The sequence below is a fragment of the Tasmannia lanceolata genome, unplaced genomic scaffold (assembly GCF_043159265.1).
Source record: "Tasmannia lanceolata isolate RefF3 unplaced genomic scaffold, GAP_Taslan_0.1 ptg000007l, whole genome shotgun sequence".
Classification (NCBI taxonomy): Eukaryota; Viridiplantae; Streptophyta; class Magnoliopsida; order Canellales; family Winteraceae; genus Tasmannia; species Tasmannia lanceolata.
In genome coordinates this window covers 20,586,654-20,599,578 of record NW_027518684.1, presented here as the reverse complement: position 1 = coordinate 20,599,578, position 12,925 = coordinate 20,586,654, and the positions used below count along the sequence as shown (strand labels likewise).

The 12,925-nt window shown below is 37.9% G+C and overlaps 2 protein-coding genes across 2 annotated transcripts; one reads left to right on the top strand and one right to left on the bottom strand.

Annotated features, from left to right (window-relative positions):
- Positions 1 to 1,726: 1,726 nt before the first annotated feature.
- Positions 1,727 to 7,597, top strand: LOC143882246 (Cytidine/deoxycytidylate deaminase family protein). Its single transcript, XM_077385742.1, has 3 exons — positions 1,727 to 2,246; positions 4,593 to 4,891; positions 6,692 to 7,597. The coding sequence occupies exons 1-3, from the start codon at positions 1,872 to 1,874 to the stop codon at positions 7,317 to 7,319; spliced, it is 1,302 nt and encodes a 433-aa protein (XP_077241857.1). The 5' UTR covers positions 1,727 to 1,871; the 3' UTR covers positions 7,320 to 7,597.
- A 1,178-nt stretch (positions 7,598 to 8,775) lies between these two features.
- LOC143882245 (5-amino-6-(5-phospho-D-ribitylamino)uracil phosphatase, chloroplastic-like) lies at positions 8,776 to 11,144 on the bottom strand. Its single transcript, XM_077385741.1, has one exon. The coding sequence runs from the start codon at positions 10,186 to 10,188 to the stop codon at positions 9,109 to 9,111; it is 1,080 nt and encodes a 359-aa protein (XP_077241856.1). The 5' UTR covers positions 10,189 to 11,144; the 3' UTR covers positions 8,776 to 9,108.
- Positions 11,145 to 12,925: the final 1,781 nt, after the last annotated feature.

The following is a 12,925-nucleotide window of genomic DNA, read 5'->3' as shown; positions in this document are numbered from 1 at the left end:
TTTTTGTGAAACAACCAATTACTCCAAAAGCTTAATATGTTAGAGTTGGTGTTATTTAATCTTTAATATCTAAAGCAACAATTTAGTGAAGGCCATCTCTCATTGTTCTAGCTTCAGCTATCATATTGGTATTCACATCATAGAAGTGAGAAAAGGCAAATATTACCTAAACATTATTGTCTCTAATAACCCTTCCTCGGGCTATACCAGGATTGGGGCCCGGCCTATTTAAGATGAAATTCAACAAATGAACGGTTTAGATCATCCTATAATGTGGGACCCATTGATTTTCTTAATGTACTTGCATGTTGCGGCCACACCATACTACGACTTGGTTCTTATATTGTATCCCCACATTCAAGTACAATAAAAAAACTCAGTTGACCCATATTATTGGATGATTCAAACCGTTCATTTATTAGGCCCCAAAATAGGTGGTGCCCAGAAAACAAATTTCCATAGGGTAATAATACTAACCGTCTGATCTGTAGAGGTTTTTGGGGCACAGCCTGATGATGCCGAGATCAGCTCTACACGATCTAGTAGTGATAGAGTTATTACTGTAAGCAACTTGCACTCACAGAAAGATATTAGTAGTATCGGAATTATAATACTTCAATATTTAAGCTAGAAATCGGAATCACATGTGAATTGAAGGGAACGAGATGGGATTCAGGAGCATTACCAACGAAGAAGAGGGGGAGATGATTGTGACTGAACCTGGTCTTCCCAAGCTGCCTACGTACGCCTTTTTTGAAGATCAAGTCTAACGTAGTTCCATTATGAAGGTGAGGGTCTTCCTCTATAGAGAATAGAGTCTATGATGATTATAATCTTACTGTTTCAGGAGTCTTTCCTTATTTGTCGACTTCCCCGAGAGGTTTATATCTATTTTTTAAAGATATCTTATTTCCCTGTACAAGTAAGTTGCTATGAATGTGACTCCTATAATTGAAAGATCACCGCCTTAGAGCATATTGCCTCTTTGAGGGACGGTTTCCCAATTATGGACGTTGCTATTTATAATGAGAAGATAATATCTCATTCTCTTATCCCGTAGGTCGGTTCCTAATTAGTCAGAAGTACCATGTGTTGTTCATCAACGGTAGGTACTGATTTTACCCCTAACACGGCCTATTTTACTTAGGGCCTGAAAAATGAAAGGCTGGGGTTGGCCTGAAAAAAGAACGGTTCGGATTATCCCATAATGTGATCCCCCCTTAGTTTTTTTTTCTGTACTACTTACATGTATTGCATACACCATATAAAAAAGATTGCATACACCATAAAAAAAAAGGAAAAGGATATCAGCACAACCATGATTTTTTAATTGCACAAACCCAGCTTGTCTCTTCTTTTTTAATTGGTTTGTGAGAGCTTTTCGGGAACTATGATACCTCTGATAACTATATAAATAATAAAAGACAAGATGAGTTAGTGTGTATATCAAAACATGGTTGTGCTGATATCATTTCCCAATAAAAATCCCATAATATGCACTCTTTATTTATGGTGCACCATTGATATGGTGCACCATCATGAGGCGATCGAGATGATCTGATCTCATTGTGAAAGGATATCAAGGGGCTAGGATCATCCGATCAAGGTGGGCCCAACGGCAATGGCCCCGCACTTCAGTTCACCATTTGATCAATGGACTTGATCATGTCCACGTGGCACACCTCCCAACTGTCTCTCTCTCTCTCTCTCTCTCTCTCTCTCTCCTCTCAAACCCAAACCCTAATTCATCATCAAGCCGAGCTAAATAAAAAATCCTTTGAATCCATATTCATCATCAAGCCGAGCTATATAAAAAATCCTTTGAATCCAACATTTATCCATCTGGGCTTATCTCTAAAACCCTAGAAAAAATGCATCTTATAACCCTTACCCCTCCCAAATTTAACCCCAATCCAAAAATCTATGCATTTTCTAATTATACCTTCCCCTCATTCCCCACAAAAGGTAAGGTCCCAAAATCCAATTCTGTAAATGGGTTTTGCAATTTCCACAAAAGGGTATATAAATCTCCTTGTGTTGAGAGAATTCATTACAATTCGAGAAGCATAAGATGTGAGGCATTTTCCCAGAAAGATGATAGTTTTTATATGAGAAGGTGTGTTGAATTGGCAAAGAAAGCTGTTGGTAACACAAGCCCTAATCCCATGGTTGGATGTGTGATTGTTAAGAACGGAAAGATTGTTGGTGAAGGGTTTCATCCTAAGGCAGGCCAACCTCATGCTGAGGTAACCCAATTTCTTCCCTCTCTTTTTTTCATTAGGCCTTGTTTGGATTCCAAGAAAAAGCTTTTATGATAGATTCTTTTTTTCTTTACATGGTTTAATGGAAAATGACATGATTATGCTTAATTTAGTGGGATATTATAATAACATGAAGGTCCTTCTAAGTAAAAGTTGAATTGGGTTTGTTCAAGTTTTTTTTTTTTTTTCCGATCGGTAAGCTGGGGTTAGACGGACCCCTACCAGTATATTAATTAAAGAAAGATGATACAATAGAAGAAACAAGACGACAACTCCTCAATCCTTAGAACAATGTCTAAGGAAGGGGCAGAACTACCAAGGATATGATACCCTTGATAACAAAACTTGTTAGAATAGCATAAACTAGCAAGAGATAAGAGAATACACGAGATCTCTAGAGTCAGTTCCCATTAAAACTACTGATCCAAGAGGTCTTTCATCTTTCTTGCTCTGTGGCTCTTCCTCAACTTTTGAACCTTTGGGGATTCTGTTTTTCTTTGATTGAGGGACTCGGTTTTCTTCTGTTGGGGGTGCTCTTCTTCACCATCTTCCTTTTCCGACTCTTTCTTAGAATTCTGCCCTTGTTGCTCCTGCGGGATGGGTTCCTGATCGGAGTCTTTTCCATCTAGATTGTCAAGGGTGCTGAAAGCATTGTTGGCGGGGACTCCATCAATGGCTTGGCTTTGCTTCTGATGTGCATCCTGCTCTCTTTCTCCATCCTCTGATTCTCTTGTAGCAGCAGCCTCCTCCCCAAATCTTAGGAGGAAATTTAATGGATACATTGTTGTCTGGAGAAAGTGTTTCAACAGATGGGGTGTCCAGGGATAGAGGCTCAGCATTAGCACAAGAGTTCTGAAAGGGTTTTTTCAAGTTACTTTTTCTTGCGTGTAAAAAAAAGTAGGAAATTTTAGATATATTTTCCTTAAACATTTCCAGAAAATTCTTGGAATCCAAACAGGGCCTTAGTGCATTATTTGTTTTTCAAGTTGTTGCTCCTCAATAGATAATATATGACTGTGCCCATTTTTTGTGGTTTCATCTTCTACTTATCTATTGAGTTCAAGTTGCTATCTTCTTTTGGAAGTTGTACTTAGATTTGGAAAATCTGTGGTTTTCCTCTTTTTAATTTTGATATTACCCATTTTCTTCCTTGTATTCTCCTTTGCCTTGAATTTAGACTGACTTTATATTGTCGTGCTTTTTAATCTTGAATGGGTACCTAGACACAGATAATGTGTTTGTCAAAATGCTTATGTCGGGCTTTTATATTGTCTCGATTGATTTTTCTGATCTTCTTGTGGTTATTTCAAATACTAGCCGTTTTTCTCCAATCCATTCCATCTGGGCATTGAATTCAAAATGCCATCTTTTTTTAAAGGTTATTTTGGATGTGTATCTACACTTGGGAGGTCTTCATTAAGATGTTAACATGCTTGTGGTTCATCAACATATTCATATTGTCTTAAGGGCTATTTGGTTAGCAAGAAAGTGGTCTAAAGGAAAACCTTTTCCATGTTCCCATCACTTTCCTTTGTTTGATTGTGCAATAAAAAAATATCAGGCAGCCTCTATCTCTCTCTCTCTCATCCTCTCTCTCTCTCTCTCATGTTTCATTATTTTCTGAGATTTGTTATCATTGATGCAGATCTTTAATATTCCCAATTTTATTGCACATAACTATCGAGGGTGAAAGCTGTTCTGTTGGTGCAATCCCTAGGTTTGGAGGTTCTTTTAGAATAATTCAGAAGCATAAAAGTGTCTAAATCTCAATTAAAACAGCACATTCCTTCCATGAGCTTACATAACATTTTAAATGTTTAGCTATTGGTTGTTCTTCTCAAGACTGTAAACATTCATGCAGGTAGAAGAGTCTTTGAAGCTTGTGCTCCATCCCTGTTTTGCATTGAGCTTCCAGTTATTTCTTGAGCTATTGGCCTTTCCTTATCGATTTTTCAGATTTTTTTTTTGTCTCTTGTCAATTTCAGGCACTACATATACTCTTTATTGTACTATCATTTTTTATAGGTAATTCCTAGTCTTGGATAATCTGCATTATAATGTTCGCATCCTTGTGGAGTTCTGGTGTTTACCGTTTGTTTATTGATTTATTTTCTTGATCTTTACCATGAAATTTCAAATACTTGCCATTTTATTATCTTTTGCATGCTCTCTTTTAGTCAATATAAAAAATCTCCACGATAGGGTGTTTTATATTTATATATGTAATTTTGGAGTTGTATTCGCACACAAGGAATAGAAAATTATTTTCTTTTTGTTAACCTGTACAACTTTTTTTGCTGAAGTATTTGAGGCAAGAGGTGATACTTGCAGGTTTTTGCCCTGAGAGATGCTGGGACATTGGCTGAAGATGCTACAGCTTATGTAAGCTTAGAGCCATGTAATCATTATGGGAGAACACCTCCTTGCACTGAAGCATTGATTAAAGCCAAAGTGAAAAATGTGGTTGTTGGAATGGTGGATCCGAATCCAATTGTAGCTTCAAAGGGAGTTGAAAGACTGAGAGAATCAGGAATTGGAGTAACAGTAGGGGTGGAGGAAGAATTGTGCCACAAGCTTAATGAGGCCTATATCCATCGAATACTTACTGGGAAACCATTCGTCACACTTAGGTAAATCGCAGAACACAAATCTTTTAGCACCCAAAGAAAAGAACGGGGTAGAATTAGGAATGGCATTTCTCTGTTTTCTATACTGCAGAATTTCACTAGACAGAGTTAAGGCATGCTAGAAGAAACAAATGACTAATGTTGGAGTGCCTTTTCATTGAGTGGAATAGTTTCTACATAACATATATTACGAGGTTGTGATGGTCCACATATTGAGTAAAATAGTTACAAGGCATGCTAGAAGAAGCAAATGACTAATGTTGAAGTGCCTTTTCATTTAGTAGAACAGTCTCTACCTATAACATATATTACGAGGTTGTGATGGTTCACATATTGAGTAGAATAGTTACAAGGCATGCTAGAAGAAGCAAATGACTAATGTTGAAGTGCCTTTTCATTTAGTAGAATAGTCTCTACCTATAACATATATTACGAGGTTGTGATGGTCCACATATTGAGTAGAATAGTTACAAGGCATGCTAGAAGAAACAAATGACTAATGTTGAAGTGCCTTTTCATTTAGTAGAATAGTCTCTACCTATAACATATATTACGAGGTTGTGATGGTCCACATATTGAGTAGAATAGTCTCTACCTACCCTTTGGCTCCGGGTACTCTCCAACATCGGCTCTTCGCCAATGTTTCCACTGCTGCTTGATGCTTGCTGACTCGTTCGCCATCAAGCCTCGTACCACCAACTAACTACCAACACCTTCTCTTTCTGCTACACACCAACATTTCAGTGCCCTTGACATGTGGATATTTTCATGGTTTCGTTAATAAAATTGCAAATGCTCAAATTCCAGCATGTCGGGGGATCGGCTAATAGTGACGCTGATTCGGTTAGTGTGGGGGAGGGGATTGGGAGAAATTAGTTGGACCTGTGGGTAGAGAAAATGCCTCGAGCCAATGTCCGAGTACCAGGCGCTACGGCGCTGAAGTAACCCATGCCATACTCCCAGGAAAAGCATGCCCACGGGTCGTGAACTTCTTTTCCCGGAGAAGAAGCAATGACGGTATCTGGGGAATAAGCATCGGCTTTTGAGTTTTTTTCGAAATGGTATATTTATTTTCTTTTTTTATTTTGCTCTGGATATATGTTGTTTGTTAGAGGCAGTTGGGCTTAGGTATGTTGCATCTTAGACCTCGATCCTCGAGTTTTTTCCCTTTTTAATAAAATTTATCACCATTCAAAAGAAAAATTAATTGCTTAGAAAAAACGGAAAAGAAAAAGAAATGAGATGGAGATTTGTGATGTGAAGCACCTTTTTTGTTAACCTAGAATTCTACCTTACATATTAGAAGTATATATGGTCCTATTTGAACCTTTTATTTTCTTAACTGAATATGGTGATTCTTAAAAGCATTACACTTCTCCTTCTTGTGCCCGTGATTTTTTATCATAGATGTGCATTTGTGGCTCTGTAATTCTTCATGAATTGTGCGTGCCATCTTTCATGCTTAAAGCTTTGTTTCTTTCTACGTAAAATGGGCCTAAAACAAAATTTATGCCTATTTTTAAGTATAAAATGGGTGTAAAATCTGTTTTACTCTCATTTTACATCGAAAGAAACAGAGCTTAAATGAAAATTCTCATGCCTTTTAAGATTAAGAATGTTCCTATTAATCTCACTTCTAGCTATAACCTACAGATTTTTACGCGTATTTTTAATTGGAAAATTGGGTGTAACATTTGTTCTACTCCCATTTTACATCGAAAGAAACAGAACTTAAATGAAAATTCTCATGCCTTTAAGATTAAGAATGTTCTTATTAATCTGACTTCTATCTATAACCTGTAGATACTCACTCTCATTCAGTGGTCGGATTCTGAATCAGCTCAGCAGAGAAGCACAAGAGTCCGGTGGGTACTACTCGCAGATACTCCAAGAACATGATGGGATCATCATTTCTGGCACCTCACTAGCTGAATCCTCAACCTTTCCATCATCTCAAGAAATGGGTTCCAATCAACCTCTCCAGATCATAATAGCGACCTCTCCTAATTCTCCATTTCATCTCCCTACTCCACTCACCTCACAGACCGCCAGCCGAATGATAGTCTTCACAGATAGAAGTACAGTTTTTGACCCATCAACAGAGTCAAATTTGCATCAACAGGGGATCGAAACTGTAGTTTTGGATCGGGTGGAATTGGGTCCAATTTTGGATTATTGTGGGGGGCAAGGATTGTGCAGTGTATTGATAGATTTGAGAGGGGATTTTGAGGAACTTAAAGAACTTGTTGGAGAGGGTCTTGAGAAGGGGATGTTGCAAAAGGTGGTGATGGAAATATGCCCAAGTTGGGATGAAAGTGAGGGGAGTTCAGTTTTGTTATTGAAGAAACTTGATAAAAAATCAATGAAACTGAAAGATTTGAAGTCAAGAATCTCAAAGGAGAGTGTTGTGGTGGAAGGATATATTTGCTAGAGGTGGTGGTTTACCACATTATAATTCCCATGTCCACTGACTTGGATTACCGCGGTGGCCCATTGCCAAACAACTTAGAAAAAGAAGAGTTTATTGGACTCAAAATTAAGGCTCTGTTTGTTTTCGATTTTGAGAACTGATTTGAGTCCAAAACTGATTATTGGAGTCAAATTTGCGTAGTTGTGGTTATGCATGCTCTGCTGTTTTCTGATTTGAGCTATTGACAATCTGTAATGTGGCAATTTAGATGAGAAGGTTGGATTCTTAGTATTGTTCAATCACATTGTAGGACTTTCCTTTGATCAGATTGTTAGGATCAACCACTCGATTACTAAACCATTGTAGTAAAAGGGCATAAAAGGGGTGCATTCATCATTGCTCTTGTTTAAAATTTGTTAGTACAAAGTTAGAGGTATGACATTTAGGACATTTTTGGCAAGGGAAATGATAAATGTGCCCCTTTTCATCACTTGGGGCACCCACTACGCAGCTGCATTGTGGGTGTTAATCAGGTATGTTCACTCCTTCAAATGTGAAGTACATTTACCCTTTGCAGTCATAGATACACCGTAGCTGGGGGTCCCAATCCCAAGCACTGAAAGGGGGCGCATTTATCATTTTCCTTTTGGCAACCATGAAAATAATTTCATGGAATCCCTGTTTAAGAGCTGTGAAATCTTTTTCCATGGTTGCCAAACATGCACTCAGAGCACAGGGGCAATCCAAAAGTAGAACAAAATTAGAGAAATTTGTCGTTTGTATACAAGCTTAGGAAGTGGCGATTTTGTTATTGCTTAAATAATTATCACTATGTTCTTCAATCACCATCCGTTTGCCAAAACACAACAACCACACAAACCCTGGGCAACGATGTTTACTAATATAAGGGTTGCCATCATCAAAACAATGAGGAGTGGATATCATTTTTTTTTCAAAAAAAAAAAGAGACCTGAACCCAAGCCGACCCTGAACCCAATTTCTTTTTCTTTTTTCCTATTTATTTCTGTTTTTGGCCCGGGCCAACCTGAACCCGACTTGACTCGATTTTTCAAATCGGGTTAGTTGGGTTAGGGTTGAGAGATTTAAAGACGGGTCGGGTTACGTCTCACTCTCTTCAACAGGAGGTTTAGGTTGGGTCGGATTAGGGTTGAGGTAATGCTACCTCGGCCTGAGTTGCGGTCCACTTAAGGGGAAGCACGTTTAGATTCAGCAAATCACAAGACACTGATCATATATTTAAAGAGAATAGTGTTTCTGAAATATGATGCATGTACAATTACATAAAGGGAGCCCAATTTAGACCACTAACCACCCATTTTATGCAGTAAGTAAATGCAAGAAGAGCCATTTCATGGCATTGAAATATACATGAAAGTGAGATTGATGGCCTAAATTCTGACATGGTATCATCACAAAGAATCAAATTATAAGCCCAACAACTGTACACCAAGTACTCACCAACACTGATCCTTTTCTTTCTTTTTTTGAAAAGTTACCAACACTGATCCTTAACCCCTACTGATGTAGAAATTGAACATATATTCCAAGCATATATTTAGTACATATGATACATATATAATGACATAATGGGAGCCCAAATTTAGACCACCAACCATCCCTTTCCCCCATTTTATACACGGCAACTAAATGCAAGACCAGCCATTTCATGGCATTGAAAGATACATAAAAGTAAGATTAATGGCCTAACTTCTGATCATCATATCATTCCAAAGAATCAAAGTAAGCACAGCAACTGTACACCAAATACTTACCAGCACTGAGATGATTCCTATTCCTCCTCCATCTCCACCTCCGGCTCGAACTCCGGCGAATCAATATCGGCCAAATTCTTCAGATCAACCACTGATAACTCGTCCAAATTCCTCACCACCAAATCCGCCGCAGTAAGCTCGTAAATCGGATGCTTACTCGCAACCGCCACACACTTCATTCGAGCATCGTGTGCGGCCTCTACCGTGGAATTCGAATTCCCAAACACAATGCACCTGTCCGGTATGAAATTCAAACACTGCGATGCATAAACAAACATCTCCGGATCGGGTTTTCCCCTATAAACATCTTCAGCCGTGACAATCACACTAAAATAACCTTCAAATCCAATAGCTTCTATCACCATTTCGAGGTTCTTTCTCGGACGAGTAGACACCAATGCAGTTGGGATCTTATAGTTTATCAAAGTTGTTACAAATTCTCGCGAACCAGACCGTAATCTAAAGAACCCGCCTTGTAAAGATTGGTATATTTCTTCTTTTCGAGCTGCCAATCTTCGAACTTGGGCTGTATCTCTTGACCAACAAAGAACTTCGGAGATTGCTTGTTCGTTCTTCATCCCTTCAATTCTTCTCAAAATGAAAGTTGGGGGTGCGGATTTCCCTTCTTCTTGGGATAGAACTAGCCATGATCGTCTCTCTATATCGGAATTATCTTCGATAATTACTCCTTCCCATTCAAAGATCGCCCCTAACCACCCACATCCCATTCGCTCTTGCCGGAGCAATGGATTGTGTAATGAAGGGTTATCAGCCTTATTCAAAGGTGGCCATAACCCAATTTTCCCAAATTTTGTATCAATTGAGTAATCAAAATTTTGGGGTATTTTCTCTTCCTCACTAAATGAATTTGCCTCTTTTGTTAGCTCCATTGCAAGAGCTCTAGTCTGAGAAACTGTAATCTGATTGAATCCCCTTTTAATTCTTGATTGAGAAGAGAAAACCCTAAAACCCAAGAAATCAGAATTGTGAAATAGACGGCCCCCGAATCTTCGCTGATTGGATCCATCCTTGTAACCAGAATTCAGATACAACGGCCGATGCCCAAGAACAGACGTCGCAGAAATCGAATCCACCATTTTTATCAAACCCTAATTGAAACCAAACAGCTATAAACCCTAATTGATTTTTCTCAAACACAAGGAATTCCACTTTGGATTGGTTGATTTGCAATTTGCGTTTGCTGAATCGAATTGCGTATATAGAAAATCTCACAAATTTGACCTAATCCAAACAGAACGTGTATCGAATTTTCCCAATTCCACCAAATCAGATCAATTTTTTCCGAATCCTAATCAATTTTTTTCAGACACAAGGAAATTCACTTTTGGATTGGTTGACTCAAAATTTGGGATGTTGAACCAAATTGAGTATACAGAAAATCCCACAAATTTGACCTAATCAAAATAGAATTTCTATTGAATTTTCCCAATTCCACCAAATCAGACCAATTCAGCCTTCAAAACCCCAATTCAATTCCCTCCAATATCCACTCAATTCACACCCAGTCTAAAAAAAAAAGGCAAATTTGTCCCATTTTCTTTGGACAAAACACATACCCATTTCCTAAATTTCCTCAGAAATCCTTCTCCATCACAAAATACCACAAACCCAAAGAAGAAATTTCACAAAACCAAAGGAAACCAAACAGCTTTCAAAACCCTAAAAAAGAAAATTTGTTTTTCTATACACCAAGAACATCAATTAAAACCCAATTCCAAGCTAAACAGATTAAAACCCATCAACCCACCAAGAAGAATCAAACAATCTACAACAAAATTCAGCCAAATTTACAATTGCACCTTCAAAATCCTCAAAATAAACAAGAACTTTTATAACCAATTCAACAGAAATCCAAAACCAGGTTCAGAAATTCTAACAACCCAGAATTCCTAATCCAAGATAAAATCCAAAAACATTCTGTACACACAAAAAAAAAGAAGTAAACATAAATGAGGAAAGCTAAGATAAAGAACCTAGGGAAGATCTAACCGTCAGATAAAAAGCGGACGGTCAGAAAAGAAGTAGAGAAGTGCACGGCAGAGAAGTAAAAGATTCTTCGAATGAATCTTCGGACAGCTTTCGTTTATATGTGTCGTGCTAACCGGGAGTAGACGACACGTGTCGGTATCAGTTTTAGATGAAATTACTTATATGCCCCTACTTAGCTATGGGCTGTAAACTTGTAATATATTTGACAATGCTGCCGAGAATTCTTTGATTAGGATCCGACCGGTCATGGGACCCATAAGATGATCCAAACCGTCCATTAGATGGACCACATTCTAAATAGGTTGTGCCCCAAAAATTATTTCCATAGGTTGATCCTAATCCTCGGATCTATAGAGGGTTAGGATCAAACCTCTAACATTCAGATCGGAGGGTTAGGATCAACCTATGGAAATGATTTTTGAGGCACAACCTATTTAGGATGTGGCCCATCTAATGGACAGTTTGGATCATCCTATGGTGTGGGCCATACCGTACTTTTAATAAAGTGAGGATTGCCCTCATCAAAATACTGTAGTGCTGATAACATTTTCCTATTTAAATGGTGGGGATGCTTATCCCTATTTTAAGGGAAATGGTATCCCCTTTTCTTTCTTTTTTAATGATAAAGGGAAATAATGAAATATGGTTTCCATAATCCTTTGTTTCTAATTATGGCAACCTCCTCTCCTTTACACTTTTTTCTAATAAACTGCAGATAGGAAACAGCAAATTTAAAGTGTTTAATAAAGTAAAGTGAAGAGTGCAGATATTACTTTTCTACTTTAATAATTACATTTTTCAAGATTTTTACATTTTACTTTTAAATTTTATAAGGTGATTAATAAAGTGAAGTAGAGGATTATTACATTTTTCCTAAAATCAAGCCGTCTAAGTTGCATGGGTGGTTAAAGGCCAGAATCCGACATAGGCCATTTGGCTAACCTAAATAATGAATTCGAAGATTTGTCCCATTTTACTTCTCTTACATGGTAATATAGCTATATATTGAGAATTTCGGTAGGTTAAGTAAATATCATATTTCATTTCCAAATAAAAACTTGATATTAGAATAGGGGATTTGCTAGGACCATCACAAAAGGCATTTCGCGGACGGGCTGTTGCATGAGAAAGCAGCCACATAGGTTCAAAATTTGTCCCATTCATTTAACTCATCTGCGGTGGCTGGTCTCACATGCAACAGCCGGTCCGCAAAATGCCTTTTTGTGATGGTCCCTAGCAAATCCCTTAGGAAAGATAAAACTCAAAACATGTGGTAATTGTAAATTTGCTGTGGTATGTTGGGGGAAAAAAATAGATTAGAGACCTAGAAGTAGAGGTGCAACTTGGGTCGGGTTTTACCTGACCCGCAACGACGCGACTCAAAAATAGGGTTTAGAAATCATGGGTCTTAGGTTGGGTAGGGTTTTAGGTTGAAAAAGCCGACTTACTCTTGAGTCGGATAGGGTTTAGAGTAAAAAAACCTGAAACCCAACCAAACTCATATAGGTGCACTATGACTTTCTCAAAATATCTCTGGAATAAGATGGTGAATTATTTGTTAATATATTGATATAATTATTTTCATTGGGCCGATCATGTTTGTGAGGTGAAAAAATAGTTTCTTTCTTAAATTTATGCGCTTGATGATATAAATCAAGGGATTTTTGGCGTGAAAATTTGTCATTTTCTACAACTCAACTCAACTAAGCCTTTGTCCCAAACTAGTTGGGGAAATTTTTTCATTTTCTACAACCTTTGACTTTAGTCATTATCCTATGCTAAATAATAAAAACTCAACCCGACCTGAACCAACCAGAGAAACTA